This window comes from Bos grunniens, chromosome 24 (assembly GCF_055505025.1).
Source record: "Bos grunniens cultivar Pamir isolate PY7600 chromosome 24, Bosgru_T2T1.0, whole genome shotgun sequence".
NCBI lineage: Eukaryota > Metazoa > Chordata > Mammalia > Artiodactyla > Bovidae > Bos > Bos grunniens.
Window position 1 is genome coordinate 37002152 of NC_141188.1, and position 21396 is coordinate 37023547.

The following is a 21396-nucleotide window of genomic DNA, read 5'->3' on the forward strand; positions in this document are numbered from 1 at the left end:
ATTGTAATATATATCATGTTCTAGCCATAGAAAATAAAACCAGATATACTGGTACCTCATGTTCCAGAGAATGAACCCTGCCAAGCTGTAACTATAGTTACATCCCAAATTAATTAGCTCTGCACACTGGGGCCAAGAAACACTGCCCCACCGAACCTGATGAAAATTTGAAAATGCTCACTTCATTAAACTTTCAAAGTTTCCCCTCATTGGAGCTTTCATCAGAGGAGCAGATAAGTGGCAAACCCATCAGACTTAAATCAATCTCTTCTTTAGACCCTGCCCAGAACTTTGGGGAAGGGGCTAACAAAGCAGGACATGAAGACATATGGAAGAAAAACAGAAGCAGGGTTGAAACCAAAATGTGACAGTGAATCCTTGAATAGACGAGGGATGACCATTCCAAAATAATACCATCACATATGAGATTATTGGAGATGACCACCCACTTTGCTATTATAATTCTGTACTGAATTTGAAAAAGTATGATATTATTATGTAAACAAGCCTTGACTTTATGTAGCAATGTTTCTGAATAAATATACATAAATAATTTTGGAAGCAAGCTACCAGATAACAATTTGCTAAGACAGTAGCCCCTACGTCCTGCAAATAATTAATCCCTGGTTCATCTACAGTCTAAATTCAGGTTTTAACCACTGTATTTGCACAAACAAGACTTACCTAAAATTAGACAATGTTTGTTAGTGGTTTAGTCGTGCCCCACTCTTTGTGACCCCATGGACTGTAGCTCTCCAGGCTCCTCTTTCCATGGAATTCTCCAGGCAAGAATACTGGAGTGGGTTGCAATTTCCTTCCCCAAAATTAGACAATAACTAACCCCTATGCACAGAGTCAAATACAACTGAAGCGACTTAGCATACATGCACGCTTAGGTTATCAGTCTCTTTTGCAAAAATAAAAGCCAACGATACTACCGTGCTCATCTTCACATCTCTCTACAGGAATGAGATTTCAGACCTGTCACATTTCCATATTATGCAGTATATGCTTAGTTGCTCAGTGGTGTCCAACTCTTTGTGACCCCATGGACTGTAGCCCACCAGGCTCCTCTGGCCATGGGATTCTCCAGGCAAGAATACTGGAGTGGGTTGCCATTTCCTTTTCCAGGGGATCTTCTCAACCCAGGGATCAAACTCAGGTCTCCCATGTTGCAGGTAAATTCTTTACCGTCTGAGCCACCAGGGAAGCCCATGTTCTACAGCGGCTAGATTAAAATGTCCAGAAAGTGATGACAGCCCCAAATCCCAGGCAAGTGGTACCACCATCTTTGTTTACATAGCGCTGCACATTCAAAGCACTTGTCCATCTAGTATCCTTCTTAGTCTCACCAAAGATTTGTGAGGTGGACTTACCACCATGGCAGATGTCACTCCACCCAGCAGGCAGATGCGGCATCTGAGACCCACAGAGTGGAAGTGTCTGGTCCCAAATCACAGCAGTAAGTGGGGGCAGGGCTGACAGGACCGCCTGGTCTCTGGACGCCTCCCATTCACCATCTTTCACCAATTTTGTCTTCCTTTCATGGTTAAAATTGAATCATATCTGAAGGAATCGGTTCTTGGATTCTGCCGCTTTCAATGATCAGCCACAGCCACTTAGGAACTAAAAACCCATTTCCATGTATGCTTAGCTGCTCAGTTGTGTCCAACAACTACCCCATGGACTGTAGCCTGCTAGGCTCCTCTATCTCTGGATTTTTTTAGGCAAGCATACTAAAGCAGGTTGCCATTTCCTTCTCCAGGGGATCTTCCTGACCCCCAGATGGAACCTGCCTTTCCTGCATTAGCAGGCCGGCTCTTTACCACTGAGCTACCTGGGAAGCCCAAAAACCCATTTACCATCTATAAAACCAGGTCCAGAGTTTCAGGCACTGTGAAAGTGATATGGTCTCCCTGAGGGGGCCAGATTGGGTATTTAGCTCACTTAAGGGTTCCAGAACAGCAGTGATGCTTCCAGAACACAGGAGTTGAGAGGTCAACCTCAACCTCACTGTTGGACCTGCCTCAAAACTACGCTAGCCTGAGAGTTCAAAGACCCAGCCTCCAACCCAGCTCTAGTTAACCTGCCTGAGCAAGGACTTAATCTACCTTGGCCTCACCTTTCTTATCTATGAAGTTAAAGGCCAGTACAAATCACTGCAAAATCTCTTCCAAATTCTACTTGACCCCAATGCTGGATCCAGCACTGTGCCTAACAATTGAACCCAAGAATTATCAAACTCTGTATATCTCTCTCGAAGTCCATTCCAAAGTTTCCCGTTTCCATTCCATCCCTCTGTTCTTCTACTAGTGCCATTTGGTATCAGTCTCTCCATGTCTCCCTCGTTCTCCAGCATTTGTACATTGTTATCACGTCTCCCCTCCGAATCATCAGTCTGCAGTTTCCACACATCACTTAACCACCGTAAATTAAATCCATTCAGCAACTTACTATGCTTTCGTGTCATCTGTCAAACCCCTGCCCATCTAGCTAGTTACAGAGTCACTAAATTCCAAATAAAATTTCTCTTCAGGTCGCTCTTTTCTCTTGGCTCTTCATGTTTCTACTGATTTCCATGTAGAGATCTGCAATCTACTGATTTCTAAAATATATGGGCAGGTCAATATTTATTCTGCCTTATTTTTATAAGTTTGATTTTCCTCCTTATTTCTACCTTTTAATTTTTGTTTTGCTTTTCCTCTCCTTTATCATGTCTTGTTTTCTCTTCACTCCTGTGATGACCTTCAATGAACCCACGATGGGAAAGCAGCCTGACACATGGTACTAATCCTGAAACATGTAATTGTGCAGATAAAGAACAGTAGTGGGGGGAAGGGGAGGGCATGGTGGGCAGAGCCTCTCTGTCAGCACATGAATGGAGGGGCCATGGGCTCCATGCCACTGCATTCCCACATTAAACCCTATTTTATTCCCAGAAAGAAATACATAAGCGCATATCCAGAAGGAAAAATGCTAAAGCGATGAGAGAGCCAGAGCAGCTGGGGGATGTTAACTTTAATCAAAGTCCAGCCAGGATTTTTTTTTTTTAAGCAACAGGAAGTAGATTTATTCTCTTTCATATTGTCTCTCTCTCTCTCTCTCACAGACACACACTCTCTCTCTCATTCCTTTTTACTCTACTCTTCATTTCCTCCAACCAAGGCATAGAAACATGCTGGATAGAAAAACCTCAGTTCCTTTGAACTGTCTTTGAACTTTGGTCATGTTTTCATTGGCAGTTTGATGCCAAACTGCAGAACTCGGGAAGTGTGGTCAAAGACAGAAGACCATTCGTAAACAGCAGCCGAGGAACACAGGAGCTAGCCTGTGTTTCCTGTGGCTGCCACGACAGATCACTGCAAACCTGGTGGCTTAAAACAACACCGATGTCTTCTCTTCTAGTTTGAGAGGCCAAAAGTCTGAGATGAGCTTCAGTCAGCCAAAGTCAAGATGTTGACAGGGCTGCATCCCACCAAAGTTCTCTGAATGGAAAATCTATTTCCTTGCCTTTTTTAGCAGCTAGAGGCCACCTGCATCCCTTGGATTGTGGCCCCTTCCTCATTCTGCAGTGCTCATCACAGCACTCTCTGTTCCCATCATCCCATCTTTTCTCCACAGTCAAATCTTCCTCTCCCTCCCTTTTACAAGGATACCTATGACTACATTTAGAGCCCACCCAGATAATACAGAATAACATCCCCTTCTCAGTCTCTTGACTTAATCACATCTGCAAAATGCTTTCTGCCACAGGTTACATTCATGTTCCGGGGCTTAGAATGAGGGTATCTTTGTTCAGCCTACCATAGAGCACTGGTGTCTAGATGTGTTCCTGGAAAAAGTCTTACTCTCACTTCTCCCTTACCAATGACTAAGTTAAGAGCATGGGCCTTGAGGAAAAAGGGAAAAGATGTCTCCGAAATCTCAAAATAGATAAATGCCTGTCTTGTCACAGACTGACCTTCCCCACCATGTTGTGCCTGTTAGACCATCTGGTTTGTATTCAGCGAGCCGCCTAAGCATCCCATCCCTTCCCCAACCACTGCTGGGTGCAACTCCCGTCCCACAACCCTCCGATTTCATGACAAACCACCTACTTGTTAATACAGAAACTCAACATGCAACCAGAACTGGGCCTTAGAGTCACACATATTCTTGTGCATCAAAGGTCCGGCCACAGTCACATCACCATTTCCCAGATGGAGCACAGAGAAGGAACGAAGCTTTGCTGGAACTTACCAAACCGCTTGTAACCGAAGGAATGTACCTCCTCCTCCTCTGCAAAATCGTCTGCGGGGGGAGACGGGGAAGAGAAGACAGAGCGTTACCCTGGTAAGACCGGAAGTACTGGACTCAGCTCCTTCCGTTTTCACCTGCTCCACCCTCCCCTCGCCCACCCTGCTCCTCACTCCTGGAGCACACCAGGAGAAAGACCAAAGGGTCCCTGCACTGGCTGTACCCTCAGCCTGGAATGCTCTTCCTCTGGCTCCTTAGGCAACTCCTCCTAATTCAGGTCTCAGCGGAGGTATGGTACCTCTGAGATGCCTTTCTGGACCACCACCCAGCCACTCTGTGTCAAATCGTCCTACTTTAATATTACTCTCTGATGTCATTCTCATTTATGTGTAAGTGTGTGTTATCACACATCCCACGAGATGAATTTTTTTTACGGACTTCATGAATGAATTCCATGTATCTAGAATGGTGCCTGTCACAGAAGTGTTAGTCACTCAGTCATGTCCAACTCTTGGCGACCCCAAGGATGGTAGCCCACCAGGCTCCTCTGTCCATGGAATTCTCCAGATGAGAATACTGGAGTGGGTTGCCACTCCCTTCTCCAGGGGATCTTCCTGACCCAAGGATCGAACCCAGGTCTCCCACATTGCAGGCAGATTCTTTATCATTTGAACTACTTGGAAAAACTGTGTCACAGCATGGGCTTAATAGATTTTGGTGAATAAATGACTGAATAATCAACTGACAAAAGGGTCAAGTTATCGTCATATAACTGAGCCTGGGGCCTTCCTGTGCAGATGCCAGGCTGTGAAGTCACCTCTTCTACCTACTGTGGCATCTCAGGAGCCCAGCGTGATTCCTGCAAGGATAGCCAAATCTTTCCCCACTCTCCTTCCAATGGATAACCGGGACTGATGGATGGTTTCCCAGTAAGTGGATTTCCTTGCTGTGGGGATTCCTAAAGGTGGGGCCACTGTGGAAACAAGGGTGATACTGTGTCAGCCACACTTTCTACCAAAAGGCTAAATACTCCTCCTCACATGGTCATGATACAATTCCTTATCACACTGACAATGAACTTCTTATTTCACACTTCTGTCAGGTATGGGTGTACCTGATTATAGGATACTTAAAAAAATAAAAACACTCCAATTTTTTAAATTTTTTTATTGAAGGATAATTGCTTTACAGAATTTTTTTGTTTTCTGTCAAACCTCAACATAAATCAGCCATAGGTATTCATATATCCCCTCCGTCCTGAACTTCCCTCCTCATCCCACCCCTCTAGGTTGATACAGAGCCCCTGTTTGAGTTTCCTGAGCCATAAAGCAAATTCCTGTTGGCTATCTATTTTACATATGGTAATGTAAGTTTCCATGTTACTCTTTCCATACATCTCACCCTCTCCTGCCCTCTCTCCATGTCTATAAGTCTGTTCTCTATGTCTGTTTCTCCACTGCTGCTCTGTAAATAAATTCTTCAGTACCATTTTTCTAGATTCTGTATATGTGCCTTAGAATACGATATTTATATTTCTCTTTCTGACTCACTTCACTCTGTATAATAGGTTCTAGTTTCATCCACCTTATCAGAACTGACTCAAATGTGTTCCTTTTTATGGCTGAGTAATATTCCATTGTATATAGGTACCACAGCTTCTTTATCCATTCATCTGTCAATGACATGGTTGCTTCCATGTTCTAGCTATTGTCAATAGTGCTGCAAAGAACATAGGATAAAAATACTACAATTTTTTAAAGTCTATATTGAACTTTCACTTTCATCAAGAGGCTTTTTTATTGATATTTCTCCCAGCAATCTTGATTCCAGCTTGTACTTCTTCCAGCCCAGCGTTTCTCATGATGTACTCTGCATAGAAGTTAAATAAACAGGGTGACAATATACAGCCTTGATGTACTCCTTTTCCTATTTGGAACCAGTCTGTTGTTCCATGTCCAGTTCTAACTGTTGCTTCCTGACCTGCATACAAATTTCTCAAGAGGCAGATCAGGTGGTCTGGTATTCCCATCTCTTTCAGAATTTTCCACAGTTTATTGTGATCCACACAGTCAAAGGCTTTGGCATAGTTAATAAAGCAGAAATAAATGTTTTTCTCAAACTCTCTTGCTTTTTCCATGATCCAGCGGATGTTGGCAATTTGATCTCTGGCTCCTCTGCCTTTTCTAAAACCAGCTTGAACATCAGGAAGTTCACGGTTCACATATTGCTGAAGTCTGGCTTGGAGAATTTTGAGCATTACTTTACTAGCGTGTGAGATGAGTGCAATTGTGCGGTAGTTTGAGCATTCTTTGGCATTGCCTTTCTTTGGGATTGGAATGAAAACTGACCTTTTCCAGTCTTGTGGCCACTGCTGAGTTTTCCAAATTTGCTGGCATATTGAGTGCAGCACCTTCACAGCATCATCTTTCAGGATTTGAAATAGCTCAACTGGAATTCCATCACCTCCACTAGCTTTGTTCGTAGTGATGCTTTCTAAGGCCCACTTGACTTCACATTCCAGGATGTCTGGCTCTAGGTCAGTGATCATACCATCGTGATTATCTAGGTCATGAAGATCTTTTTTGTACAGTTCTTCTGCGTATTCTTGCCACCTCTTCTTAATATCTTCTGCTTCTGTTAGGTCCATACCATTTCTGTCCTTTATTGAGCTCATCTTTGCATGAAATGTTCCTTTGGTATCTCTGATTTTCTTGAAGAGATCCCTAGTCTTTCCCATTCTGTTGTTTTCCTCTATTTCTTTGCAACGGAGAAGGCAATGGCACCCCACTCCAGTACTCTTGCCTGGAAAATCCCATGGATGGAGGAGCCTGTTAGGCTGCAATCCGTGGGGTCACTAAGAGTCGGACACAACTGAGCGACTTCACTTTCACTTTTCACTTTCATGCATTGGAGAAGGAAATGGCAACCCACTCCAGTGTTCTTGCCTGGAGAATCCCAGGGACCGGGGAGCCTGGTGGGCTGCCGTCTCTGGGGTCGCACAGAGTCGGACACGACTGAAGTGACTTAGCATAGCATAGCATTTCTTTGCAGTGAAAAAGTTGGCTTAAAGCTCAACATTCAGAAAACGAAGGTCATGGCATCCGGTCCCACCACTTCATGGGAAATAGATGGGGAAACAGTGGAAACAGTGTCAGACTTTATTTTGGGGGGCTCCAAAATCACTGCAGATGGTGACTGCAGCCATGAAATTAAAAGACGCTTACTCCTTGGAAGGAAAGTTATGACCAACCTAGATAGCATATTCAAAAGCAGAGACATTACTTTGTCAACAAAGGTCCGGCTAGTCAAGGCTATGGTTTTTCCTGTGGTCATGTATGGATGTGAGAGTTGGACTGTGAAGAAGGCTGAGTGCCAAAGAATTGATGCTTTTGAACTGTGGTGTTGGAGAAGACTCTTGAGAGTCTCTTGGACTGCAAGGAGATTTAACCAGTCCATTCTGAAGGAGATCAGCCCTGGGATTTCTTTGGAAGGAATGATGCTAAAGCTGAAACTCCAGTACTTTGGCCACCTCATGCGAAGAGTTGACTCATTGGAAAAGACTCTGATTCTGGGAGGGATTGGGGGCAGGAGGAGAAGGGGATGACAGAGGATGAGATGGCTGGATGGCATCACTGACTCAATGGACGTGAGTCTGAGTGAACTCCGGGAGTTGGTGATGGACAGGGAGGCCTGGCGTGCTGTGATTCATGGGGTCACAAAGAGTCGGACACGACTGAGCGACTGATCTGATCTGATATTGAACTTGCCACAATACTGCTTCTATTTTATGTTTTGGTATTTTGGTCCCAAGACATGTGGGATCTTAGCTCCCCGATCAGGGATCAAACCCACATCCCCTGCATTGGAAGGCGAAGTCTTAATCATGGGACCACGAGGAAAGTCTCTAAAGGATACTTCTTTTTCTTCTCTTCCTTTTTAAAAAATTTTTTGTGTTGGGGTATAGCCAATTAACAAACAATGTTGTGATAATTTCAAGTGAAAAGCAAAGGGACTCAGACATATATATATACATGTATCCATTCTCTCCCAAACTCCCCTCCCTTCCAGTTTGCCATATAACATACTTGTGCTACTTGTGCTAAAGTAGGTCCTTATTGGTTATCTGTTATAGCAGAGTATACATGTCAATCCCCAAATTCCCTAACTATCCCATCTCCCCATCCTTCCCTACGGTAAACATGTTTGTTCTCTAAGTCTGTGAATCTGTTTCGTAAGTTAAGTTCATTTGTATAATTTCTTTTTAAATTCCACATATAAGAGATGACCTATGACATTTTTCCTTTCTGTCTGACTGACTTCACCTAGTATGACACTCTCTAGGTCCATCCATGTTGTGGCAGATGGCATTATTTCATTCTTTTTAATGGCTGTGTGGTATTCCATTTTATATATGTGTGTGTGTGTGTGTGTGTGTATATACCACATCTTCTTTATCCATTCCTCTGTTGATGGACATTTAGGTTGCTTCCGTGTCTTGGCTATTGTGTAACCAATTATTCTTGAGCTGGTCACCACCACTGCTCCAGCAATCAGCTTCCCTCCACCCACATACAGTTCAGTTCAAAAGTGCTGACTCAGCGTTCACTATGGACCAGAGACTGCCAGGCAGTAGGGCTGCAGAAATGAGTGAGACATGGTCCCTTCCCTCAAGAAGCTGATAGGCTTTCAAAGACAAAAGAAACATAGTGGAGAAATAAAGCCTCTGTGATTATCTTTTTCAGCCCACAATGGGATACAGGACCTAGTTATAACTGAACCTTGAAATGCTGTGGGAAAACCAAGGTGTGTGAGACATCCCACACAACATGCTGAATATCAGCACACTAGTGTGTCATGAAGTGTTATGAAAACACTGTTCTGAAAAGTGTAAGAGAAGAACTACTCCTAAGACCATGGAGAAGTCAGAAATCTCAGTGTTTTACCATGTTTCCTTATTTAGTGAACAAGGAAGAGACTTGCTTGGAATCTAGAAATCCTGGGTTTCATAATTCAAGTCATCTTCTTCTGTCAAGGATTAAAGCTTTCGTTCTTTCTAGATGGAAGAATGTGCTTACAACCAAAAGAACAGCGCCTTTTTCTCACTGACTTGGTGATTGGTTAGTTCACCCAAGACATATTAAGCCCCTAGCCTGTGCCCACTTTCCTAAGTAATTCTCTCACTGATATCTGTGAGGTCTGATCTAGTGTCACTTAAAGGGAAACCCTTGGGAGACTTCCCTGGAGGTCCAAAGGTTAAGACTCCACACTTCCAACGCAGGGGGCGCAGGTGCCATTCCTCATCAGGGAACTAAGATCGCACATGCCGTGTGGCACAGCCAAAAAAAAAGAGGGAGAGAGAAACCATTATCTGCTGCTTCAGCTTAGAAATCCACGCACTTATTCACTCAGTCACTGAATAGGTGCTTATAGACCAGTGGAGTTGATGGGACACTAGTATAGGTAACAATGCCACCCAGGCGTCAGTTTCCCCTGCCAGCTCCAGCCCCTCTGCTGCGGAGCTGTGACCACACAAGAATCCACTCACATGCACAGGCTGTGGAGCAAGGATATCCACCAGTGACAACCTCACTGTGGAGACAAAAAAGCAGCTTGTGCTGCTCTCAGTAGCAAACAGCTTAAAAATTCGCGTTCTCCCCAAAGCGTCTTTTCAGCAGACCTACCATTAGTTTGTTTGTTTGTTTTCTTTTTCCTCTCTGGTCCTTTTCCCATGCAGCATTTTTAGTCTGCCTGACTCCTCTCTCCTTCCTGAAATTTCCCTGGGAACTTCAAACGTCTCAGACTTCTATTATTAAAGCAATTCAGTGCTGCCTCCAAATTAACCTACTACAAGCCATTAACAGTTCAAGGAAACAAAGGCTTTACGGGCGACCCCTAATAGGACTCAAAGAGGATGTCCTGTTGCTTGACTTAACCTGCATCCCAAGAGGATGAGAAACTTTTTATTTTTGATTAAAATTTTTTAAAATTTCTTTTAATTTTTAATTGGAGAATAATTGCTTTACAGTATCATGTTGGTTTCTGCCATACATCAACATGAATCAGCCATAGGTATACATATGTCCCCTCCCTCCTGAACCTCCTTTCCCACCTCCCAGCCCATCCCACCATTCTAAGTTGTCACAGAGCACCAGGTTTGAGCTCCCTGCATCTCTCAGCAAATTCCCACTGGTTATCTGTTTTACATATGGCAATGTAAAGGATGAGAAATTCTTTTGTGCTCAGTCACTCAGTCGTGTTTGACTCTTTGCAACCCCATGAACTGTAGCCCACCAAGCTCCTCTGTCCATGGGATTCTCCAGGCAAGCACACTGGAGTGGGTTGCCATTTCCTACTCCAGAGGATCTTCCCACCCCAGAGATCGAAACCACACGTCTCATGTCTCCTGCTTTGGCAGGAGGGTTCTTTACCACTAGCGCCACCTGGGAAGCCCCATAGCAGCCACCAAAAGAATATAAATCTCTATCTCATTCAACTCTACAAATAGGTACTAAATCATCTGAGATACTCAGGGTACAAAGTACCCAGAGAACAAATTATTGGGATTATCAGGGAAGGTATCTTGGAGAAACATCTTACTCTTTCTTAACATTTGTTCTTTGGAAGGAAAAAGAGAGTTTGGGGGAAACACAGTATACCATATCCCTTTTTGAAAATTCATTGTGGTTTTAGAACTATTAGACTCTGGGACATGCTAAAAGAGACAGAAATGGTTCAACTTTATTTCATTCGATGTATTTACAAGAGTTGACTTTTCATATCCTTAAAAGCTGGGTCACATTGGGCAGGTGATGCTTCGTAGACATTCCATTAAGGTGGGGGTGGTGCAGAGCCCCTGTCAGAGTCCCCAGCTGTGTCATTACCAAACAGATGATTCAGGCTGGTGATGGAGTGATTCATTTTAGGAATTGAAAAAGAGGAAGAAGCAGGAGCTGCCAGGGCTTGTGGCTGTGCGGATGGCCCACATCGAACTATAAAAGCCCTAGGAGAGAGGAGGCAAGGTCAGCTGTCCCCAGTGCCTGAGCATCTGAGAGGGCAAAAGGCTACCCCAAGACCCACATGGCTGGCAGATGGGTTTGAGGAAGACAAATAGCCTGATCTCATGGGCAAGGTTATATTTTGTTCTCAAAACCCTTTCCTCACACTCAGTGGACCCAGGCTAAGTGCAGCCCAGATTTTCTTTTCTTTTATAAAAGTCATCTTATTTATTATTTATTTAGGCCATCCCTCGCCACATGTGAATTGACAGCTTTCAAATTGTGGTGCCAGAGAAGACTCTTGAGAGTCCCTTGGACTGCAAAGAGATCAAACTAGTCAATCCTAAAGGAAATCAACCCTGAATATTCACTGGAAGGACTGATACTGAAGTTGAAGCTCTAATACTTCAGCCACCTGATGTGAAGAGCTGACTCATTGGGAAAGACCTTGATGCTGGGAAAGACTGAAGGCACAAGGAGAAGGGGCAGCAGAGGATGAGATGGTTGGATGGCATCACCGACGTAATGCACAGGAATTTGAGCAAACTCAGGAAGATAGCAGAGGACAGGGAAGGCTGGCGGGCTGCAGTCCATGAGGTCATGAAGAGTCGGACACAACTTAGGGACTGAATAACATCAACAACTGTGGCATGTGAGATCTTAGTTCCCTAACCAGGGATCAAACCCTCACTGCCTGCATTGGAAGCTTGGAGCCTTAACCCCTGGGTGGTCAGGGAAGCCCCCCAGATTTTCTCTGCAGTCTCAGGGGCCTGCAGAGGTGATGGGTTCAAATAAGGATATTCCCTCTCGAGGATCTAGTCACCTTTGCAACCTGCCACTTCTCAAAATCTGTCTCTGACATAATCTATGTCATGCAATTGCTACACTTTGACATGAGCAAGGATTTTGTTAAGATTTAAGGCCTCTCAGTTCTGCAATGGCCAGAACTCAATCCCTGCTTCTGACAGCAGTTAGCCTGCAGGGAAGAAGAAACCTTAACATCCTAAACAACAAAATGTGTTTAATTGAAGATTTATGTCTACAAGCACGTACTTTCTCGGCTGACACAGATGTACTACAGCATTTTTATTGCAATACCTACGGGCCACATGTCTTTTGCTTGTCTGTTTCAAAATATGATTTTTATTTACTTTATTTACTTTCCTTGGTAATTGGCACAGAGCCATGCTGGCCAGAGGTTTCGTGATGGAGAACACTGAACAGAATTCTTGCTGACATTCTTTGAGCATCACTGATTTCAGAGTACCATGAGTTCAAGTATAGTTTAGTTTAGTTGGCTTGGGGAACTGAGAGTCATACATATTAATATGTTCCAATCAATCTGTGGACCAAGTTGTGCAATATCCCCATGGTTAGAATTTACCTCTCCTTGCCCTGCACCCGCTCTGTATCAGTGTGACGGCAATTGTCTCCATCTGTCTTACATTCCTGTTCTGGTTTTGACTTCCCGCAGATGGAAAGCCCTCTAAAAACGGGACATTTATCACGTTGTCCCCTCAGCAGCTAGCACATCTGTGGCATATTACAGAAACTCAGGTGGCGCTAGTGGTAAAGAATTCGCTTGCCAATTTAGGAGATGTAGGAGACGTAAGAGATGCGTGTTTGATCCTTGGGTTGGGAAGATCCCCTGGAGGAGGGCATGGCAACCCACTCCAGTATTCTTGCCTGGAGAATCCCATGGACAGAGGAGCCTGGCAGGCTGCAGTCCAAAGGGTTGCAAAGAGTCAGACATGACTGTAAGTGACTCAGCACACACAGACACACATCTTATTAATATAAACCCCAAATATTGATCTAGTCCAGATTGTGATACAACTATATTGGGATGATGAGGGGCATCAGGAGGTATCCGTGATAGTAGTCAGGCGGAGGTGAAGGGTAGGAGAACTAAATCCTCATTTGCTATAAAGGGAAGTCAATATATAACACCCAGAACCAAAATAATAACAATAATAATTAAAATAATAAAAATGACTCTTTGAGACCCCATGGGCTGTAGCCCGCCAGGCTCCTCTGTCCATGGGATTTCCCAGGCAAGAATACTGGAGTGGGTTGCCATTTCCTTCTCTGGGGATCTTCCCAACCCAGGGATCAAACCTGCGTCTCCTGCATTGCAGGAGGATTCTTTACTGCCTGGGAAGCCCAGTGAAAATGAAGACTGCCATAAACATGTCACTTAAGGACATGGGGCTATAGGAGCTTGTCCACATTAAGAACTGCCAACAACTCTTTCCATCCCTCCAAGTGAAAGTTCATGTCCACTCTCTTGAATTTGGGAGGACTTTGTGACTCGCTGTGGCCAATGGAATTCGCCAGAAGTAGCAGTGGGTGACCTTGGGGCCTAGGTCTTCTCCAAGATCTCTGCTATCAGCTTCTGTTCTCACCCCCTAGGCAGTTGGCTGCCTTGGGAAATATCCAGGCACCTTGCTGGACCAGAGGTGACCTGGCGAGAGGGGATCCCTGGGGAATGAGAGACTGTGATGGGGAGGGGAGAGCCCGGCCAGGCCTTGGCCCTTCCAGCTCCCCAGGATGCTCTAGCCCAATCAACACCTCAGGAGGCAGAGACCAGCCTGAATCGCAGGGTCGTGAGCGAATAAACAGCTGTTATTTGAAGCGACAGAGCTTGGGGATTCTGTCTTCTAGGCATCGGTAGAGAAGCCAAAATCAAATGCAAAAAACGTTCTCAGGAGGTTGCCTCTGGGGACTGGAAAACGATAAAATGAAGTGGGCTGGGCAGGAAATTGCTGTTTTTCATAATAAATAGGATGTTCTTTGACTCTCTAAACTATGTGCATCTCTAACTTTGATAAACAAAAAAAAAAGAAAGAGAACAAAAATCAAGCAAACAAAACAAGGAAATGTGTAGGGAAGATAAAAGTCAGGTAGACTGAAAAAAAGCCCACCAGTCCAACAGACGCTGACGACTGGAAAAGATCCCCTGGTCCAAAGAGCCGGCACGCAGAGTTCATCCTGGAGCAACCGCACAGATCTGGGCTCGCAGCCTTCATGGCTGCACTGGGTAGCTTCTGGCAAATGCCACGTTGATCAGAACAAGTTCAGGCACTTTCAGGAGGCAGGTTGAAGGACCGTGGACAGAGGCAAGGCTGAATGCAAACTTATCCTCCAAGCTGGGCTCAGCGCTGCCATTCACCCTGTCCTGTCTCCACCCTGAGACAGGAGCCCCAGCTCCTTTAGTAGCATCATCACCACTAGAACAGAACAGCATGGTCCCCTGGGCTCTCAAGATCTTTAACTGCTTCCAAACCAGTCAGCAAGCACCATTCCTGCAAGTTGGTCTTGTGTGTCCCACCACCCACCTACGATGGCTGGCCCAGTCGGGGAGGAGGAGAGGAGGACCCCTGAGGCCAAATACCCAGTACCCACTGGCCCCTGGAGTCCACAGCCAGCCTCCACTGGTCACTGCTCTAAGGGAGTGGCTTTCATGCAGGCATTTGTGAGAACCATGGCCTCAACAGAGTGTCACCTGGGTTGCTAAATATTTTGGGTATCCCCTTGGATACTGGCAGGCAGATTCTTTACCGCTGAGCCACCAAGGAAACCCGTTATCACTTGATTAACTTAACATAAATGGTTCATAATTGGCAATTACATTCCTGCCTGGAATAAGCAGCAAGTCACAATTATACAGTGTTCTAAAACCTAAAATATCTTGAGTTCTCCTTAAGTGCAAGACACCACTCTAAACAACTGAGCTAAACTAACCTATATAATCCTCAAAAAATAGAAAAAAATGGTATCCAGTATATGTCATTATTATCCCCCCGCTTGACAGATGAGGAAACTGAGGGGCCCAGGAGGTTAACAAGTATCATGTGGTCAGCAGGCCCTCTGGTTTCAGAGCCCACACTCCTCACCACATTGAAATCGTCAGGTTCCACTCCTGGGAACACTATGTATAATTACATTTTTTGAGATAGGCATATTTTAAAGTATCAATATATATTAATACTTTGGATTATAAATTTAGAATATAAATTTGGATATTTTGCCTTCGAATAATGTCATATATACATATATCAGCTACTTTCCAAACATTTCTATGTCATAACTAAGTGACTTAGGCCTCAGAAGTGCAGATATTTTCACAAACCAATGACGTTAGTTTTTGCACGCAGAATGTCAAATGTCCGACCTCTTAGGCAAGTGTATATGACTTCACAAAACAAAGAATTTTCATCCCAAATGACTCAGGAAGGATGTCATATTTAATATGTCCAATTCCAATAAATAAATTAATTTTTAATCTCCCATGTTGAAAAACATCTTTCCTTAATAATTTTTAAGAGTATCGATGGACTGTGATAAATTCAAGGGTTAAGAAAGCTCCTGGACTCTCTTTGGAATTTTAATTTGGGATTACTCATTTCTGCTTTCACTGCTATATAATTTTGAAGGTTCCTTAAGCAATCAGCAGGACCTGTTCAGGGTACTATTTTGGTTTGGGCCCTTTAAATATCATTCACTTAAATAGAAATCAAATTACTGCTTGATTGAATAGTTGCCTTCCCCAAGCTTTGGATGACTGGTGTGATTAGAAACCATGCTATCAGTAGTAAAGAGTGAAGGTTCTATGAGGAGTGTCAATACCTTCCTATCCTTTGTTAAGGTGTTTATTTATTGTTATTATCATCATCATCATCATTATTATTGCTGATCATTGGTGGTTAAGTCTGTTCCTGAAAAGCAATTCTGACTATGCTGTCTGAAGGCAAACCTGTCAGCAAGACAGCACAGGGGCTGTTTGCAGAGTCAATGACTTCAGCAAGCCATTCACACTCATTCAATCAGTCACAAGAAAACCTCCCAGCAGATAAATTCTACAAAGGGCAGCAACCCTGGAATGTGCCTTATCTCTGCAGGAGCTCTAGCCTAGAGAGGTTCCTCCAGTGACTGGCTGAAGAGCACAGCAGTTTCTTCAGACCTTTGATGCCAAGTTATTAAGGTCTAAGGCCAGACAGGAGGGGACCTCTTCTACTCTGCTCTCCCAGCATTTATGGACTGTGGCACACGGTAGGGACTTAACAAATGTTTTAATAAGTCCCCAGCATTTATCTTCCCACTCACAACCCAGTTCCCTGCCTCCAGGGCATAGATAGGAATTCCAGAATCTGAGAGAGCCTGTGCCTTCAGAATGGCATAAGAGCAAAAGATGGAAAGGCAGAACCAGACTGGTTATAGCTGACTCGCGGTGAGGGTAGACGCTTTTCACAGATGATCACCTAAGTGACCTACAACACTGTCCCCTGACCCCCAACTGCCGGATTCTTTTCACTCTGATTTGCCCCTCAAAAGGAGAAAGGCTACACTCTGCCATTATTCTGGGCTCCTTGTGCGTGTCTGCTAAGTTGCTTCAGTTGTGTCCGACTATTTATGACCCTGTGGACTACAGCCCGACAGGCTCCTCTGTCCATGGGAAGAAAACGAATGGATTGCCATGCCCTTCTCCAGGGAATCTTCCCAACCCAGGGATCGAACCTGCGTCTTTTATGTCTTCTGCATTGGCAGACAGGTTCTTTACCACTAGTGCCATCTGGAAAGCCCTCCCAGCACCTAACCACTTTTTCCCTTAGTGGGAAGACATGAATCGGACTTCCTCCTAAGAGATCACTCACATGCTAGGTTCGTTCGAGCAATAACATTTTTCTATCACTAAACTTTAAATGTCTATTTTCTCATTTGAAAACAAACACTTTGAAGGCCATTTAACTTACTTTAGACAGCAGCTGCATCAACGGTTTTGAAATAATGATTCAATAAAAATAAGTATGAATTCAGAAAATTAGAATTATGCTATTGCTTAGAAGTTATCATCTGCCAGCTTTTCTCATTCACACCATTATTGCTGAATGAGCCACAGGGTTGCGGTAGGGGTGAGGGTCAGGGGATGGGAACAATCTGGGAAAATTGCATAGGAGACCACTGGGAAGATATATACTTAGCAATAATTAAACCTCAGATTAGGAATGTCAAGCATCTTCAAACTAATGAAAAGTCAAAAGTGTAACTGGGTTGCAAATTTGTCTTCCAGAGGCAAAGAAGCCTCAATTCCCAAACAGTGAAAGGAAAAAGACCTCACTTTGTTTCCATTTTCCTGTAGAAAACATGATTCTTTCGATGTTAAAGCAGTCAGAACCTACACAAGTGTTTGCTTATCCCAGTTAAGGACAAGACATCTTAGACACCTGGAAAGCCAAGAGACTGCAGGTCTGGGAAAACAGGGAGTAGAAATACACTGCTTACTAGCACCTTTTAAAAGTATCATTGCCAGATAGCATTTCAGAAATGTTTACACACAAAAGCACAATTGGACACTAGGTTTTAATGGCACTGACATCCTCCCTGCATTAAATTAGAGCAGTGGTTTGAACCAATGTGGTCCTGTGAGCTGATGGTTGTTGCAGGCCATCTCTTAAGTAACAAGTGCTACTGCATTAAAACTCACCAATACTCCCAACTTCCAGAACTAGAAATGTGATTTCTTAATGACACACCTAACTCTAGAGGAGTCAGATTCCTTCATAAAGAGTGTGAATATTAAAAACCATGAAATTTATGGTGTAGTACAGCTAATTGAAAATGTAATTAGAAATAAATTAAAACCAACTTCATGTTTTAATCACTGTGGAACACTTAAAGTATTCCAGCAACAGGGCAAGTAATTTTCTTCTGGAAAATGTATAATGATGTCATTATTTTTTTACTTGGGACTCCAGAGAAGGAAGAAATATTAAAAGAGACAGATATTTGCTGAACGCAACAGATAGGTGGTGCTGTGGTTCACCGAAGCCTTGGAATTAGACTCCAAAGGCCTGGGTTTTTACAAAGGCTATATCCCAAGTTTAAAAATCACAATTAGAAAGTCAAATAAGTGCCTTGAAAAGGCATCTGACTTGCATAGTAGCTGAATTTTTGCCTTGACAAATAAACTTCTGTAGTTTCTAAGATGTCCACTAATTTTCTATTTGGCTAAGGAATGTTTTGGGTTAACACTTCAATTTTAAGCATTTGCAAGGTCTGTCACGACTTCTATCACTTAGAGAAATCAAATACTAATGCAACATTGGCTTAAACATAATGAGTTCATTGCTTTATGACATAATTACAAACCCAAGGAAAACTCTGTGTTGGTTACCTATGACAAATTGTCCAAATGATTCTACTTGGTAAAGGCAGCTTTCTTTTTTGGCTAAAAACACACTCTGCTTGGCTTCAGAAGGCTTGTGTCTGATTTCTTGGCTCCATCCCTTCCTGGCTGCTGCACCAGCTTTGAGTTCCTTGGCTACTTAATCGTCTGAGAATCACTTTTCTTCCAGTCCAGGGGTTCTATCTGGTGTTCTAGGTCTCTCCAAGACTCACAGGGAACCTGGCAAAGCTTGTTTTTAGATGCCTACTACCCTCCTTGTTGCTGGTTTCTATTTCTTCTGGACTGTTTCCGTATCTATGGTGTAGGGGTTAAAATGCCTACTTTATAGGGCGTTTGAGAGGGTTCACTGACAAAGTGCTTGTAGAGGGTGGAGCATACTGGTGCACTTAGTAGGTACTGAAAAAACATTACTGTCTGCTACCTTTCCCACCTCACAAACCAGACAAACACAAATTCTATGGCAATTGTTGGTAAGCAAACCTCTCACAGAACATTTCGTTTTAAAAGAGGCCTTCAAAGTGACTAGCCTCCCCAGGAATTCAGCCCCTTAGTCCCCTTCACCTACTGAGGCAGAAGGTAAGTGGGGTGTTGAGGCAGTGCCCAGACCACAGAGGATAAGCAATGAGCCTTCTCCAAGCAGTGTGCTAGCTGGTCTAGAATGTAGTGTAAGTCATATATATATATATATATATATATATATATATATATAGTGTGTGTGTATATATATACACACACACTTCCCTGGTGACTGACTGTAAAGAATCCACCTATAACAGAGGAGACTCAGTTCAATCCCTGAGATAGGAAAAAACCCTGGAGAAGGGAATGGTTCCTTACTCTAGTATTTTTGCCTGGAGAATCCCATGGGCAGAGGAGCCTAGTGGGCTATAGTCCATGAGGTCGAAAAGAGTTGGACACAACAACTGAAGCAACTCAGCATACAGCATACATACATATAACCTGTAGGTATGTATTCCATTACAGATTTGAATTAACATTGAAAAAAATACCCAAACTGCAGTAACAGTCATTGACCCAGTCAAAAGCATAACTAGATTTTCAGGGTTTACGAAGCCACATGGGAGCTGATGAAATGAGGAGGTGGCTTATCTTTCCAAAAGTTCAAAACCTCCTGGCCTCAGTGACCAGCAATGAGAAGATTAAATTCTGGCTAAAATGATGGTAACTGAGCACCAGAGGAAAGTTTAGCCGTGTGAACTCTTGCAATTCTGGGAAGATCCCTTAATCAGTGCTGGCTAAGGAAAGTGTGCCTTTCCTAGAATGTAAATAAGAGAAGAGAAACTCAGATGTAGAGAGAAGGAACGCACACACGCTGCGTTTTGAAATTCTGTTTTTTGTGTCTCTTGCTTTGTGTGTCTCTTGCATTACATCCTGTCTTCTGTGTCTCTGGCCCGGGGGCAGGACCCTTTCCACCTGGCGTTTTGTCCCCTTCCTTCCCAGGATCTCCAGAGAAGGACACAGAACTCCCTTGGAAGGAGAGCTAATTGGTAGGTCATTATCGCTCCGAACTGTTTAGCGCGATCTGCCTTGCAGAGAGCAACCTCTAGAGCCCTAAGTTTCTTTCCAAGTCTGTAGGGCTCCCGAGGCGCGCGCCTGGATCAGCAACGCTTGCAAGTCAAAGAGGTCGCATCGCGCGTTTTCGGGCTGCTGGAAGCTCGGTCCTAGCGGTCAGATGGCATCTCGAACCGAGCCCCCTCACTCAGGTCCGGCCAGCGCGGGGACCGAGCCGTGTTATCCTAACACAAATCCAGGATTCCAGTCTTGTGTAAACACCACGCCGGCCCATCTCCAAACGATACCTCTGCTGTGATTATCTCACATACAGATCGAGATTCTGTTGACAGATCTTCGTTTTCTACTCAACAGACGGCTTCCCTGCGAAGCACTTCTCCTCGCTAAAAGGTGCGATAGCATCTGACACTTCCCTAAACCCGCCTGCTGTGGACACCGCCCGGGGGATTGTGTTGCCCCTGATCACACGTGGGCACAGCTCCGCAGGCGGACACATGGAAGGGACGCGAAACCGAGGGCGGTGATTTTCCAGCCAGTGGGGCTGATGGAGAAAGATGCCAAATGCACTTCCCGAGCCAGCTGAACTCCGCGGGCACCTAATCATTGCCAGATGTGGGGAGGGCGCACCGAGAACATCCCCGAGTCCGGGAGAAAACACCCGTCGACTTCTCAGACGGGGAAGCGGCAACGGCGGGGAGGGAGAGGGACCTTGGAGAGAATGGGGCGTGCGACAGGGCGCAGAACGAACTAGGGGGGCCGAGGGTGGGGGGCCGAGGGTGGGGAGTGATGATGCCTCCACTCTCCTGAGCGTATTTTTTCAATTAAAAAGTTGGGACCTGGAATCCGTAAACAACGACTTGGGGCTTCAAACTACTTTGTTGAGACACAGTGGGGAGGGCAGTACTTGCCGGCTTCAAATGCCCAACCCCGAGGTCTCCGGCGGTATCCGACTCCCGAGCCCCGGGGACGTCCCCCGGGATGAGCGCACCAAATTCACCACCGGTTCTCCCCCGGGTCTCCGCTCAGAGAAACTTGGCACCTCGCCCCCTCCCGCGCGCCCCGAAGCCCGCCCTACCTTTCATGGTGACCGAGGAGACGCACCGCCAGCCGGGGAGCTCCGCGCCGCCGAGGAAGTCCGCGCTGAGCAGCGGGTCAGTGCGCGCCCATGGCAGCCGCGCCGCGCGTCGGCCGTCTGTGCTCCAGCCCTGCCTCCCCGCTCGGCGCTCTGTGCCGCGGGGCCGCCTCGCGCGCCGCTCACCCCGGGCGGGAGGCGCCGCCGCCGCCAGCGCCCCTCCCCCTGGCCCGGCCGCCGGGGCGCGCGGGCCGCCGCGCCCACGCCCCCCTTGCGCCTTCCCGCGCCCAGCCCCGCCCGCGGGCCGGCCCCAGCCCCGGCCCTGGCCGCTTCCCCGCCCGCGCTCCCGGTGTTCCCTCTTTTTCGCGTTGGCT

The 21396-nt window shown here is 45.1% G+C and overlaps 1 protein-coding gene across 1 annotated transcript in view; it reads right to left on the bottom strand.

Annotated features, from left to right (window-relative positions):
- COLEC12 (collectin subfamily member 12) overlaps window positions 1-21179 on the bottom strand; it is a 185262-nt gene extending 164083 nt beyond the window's left edge. Inside the window, exons 1-2 of the mRNA XM_086373033.1 lie at window positions 21026-21179; window positions 4240-4290 (exon numbers count right to left, since the gene is read on the bottom strand). Of these exons, the coding sequence (XP_086229159.1) occupies window positions 4240-4290; window positions 21026-21032 (58 nt within the window). The 5' untranslated portion in view covers window positions 21033-21179. The remainder of the gene's footprint in view (window positions 1-4239; window positions 4291-21025) is intronic.
- Window positions 21180-21396: the final 217 nt, after the last annotated feature.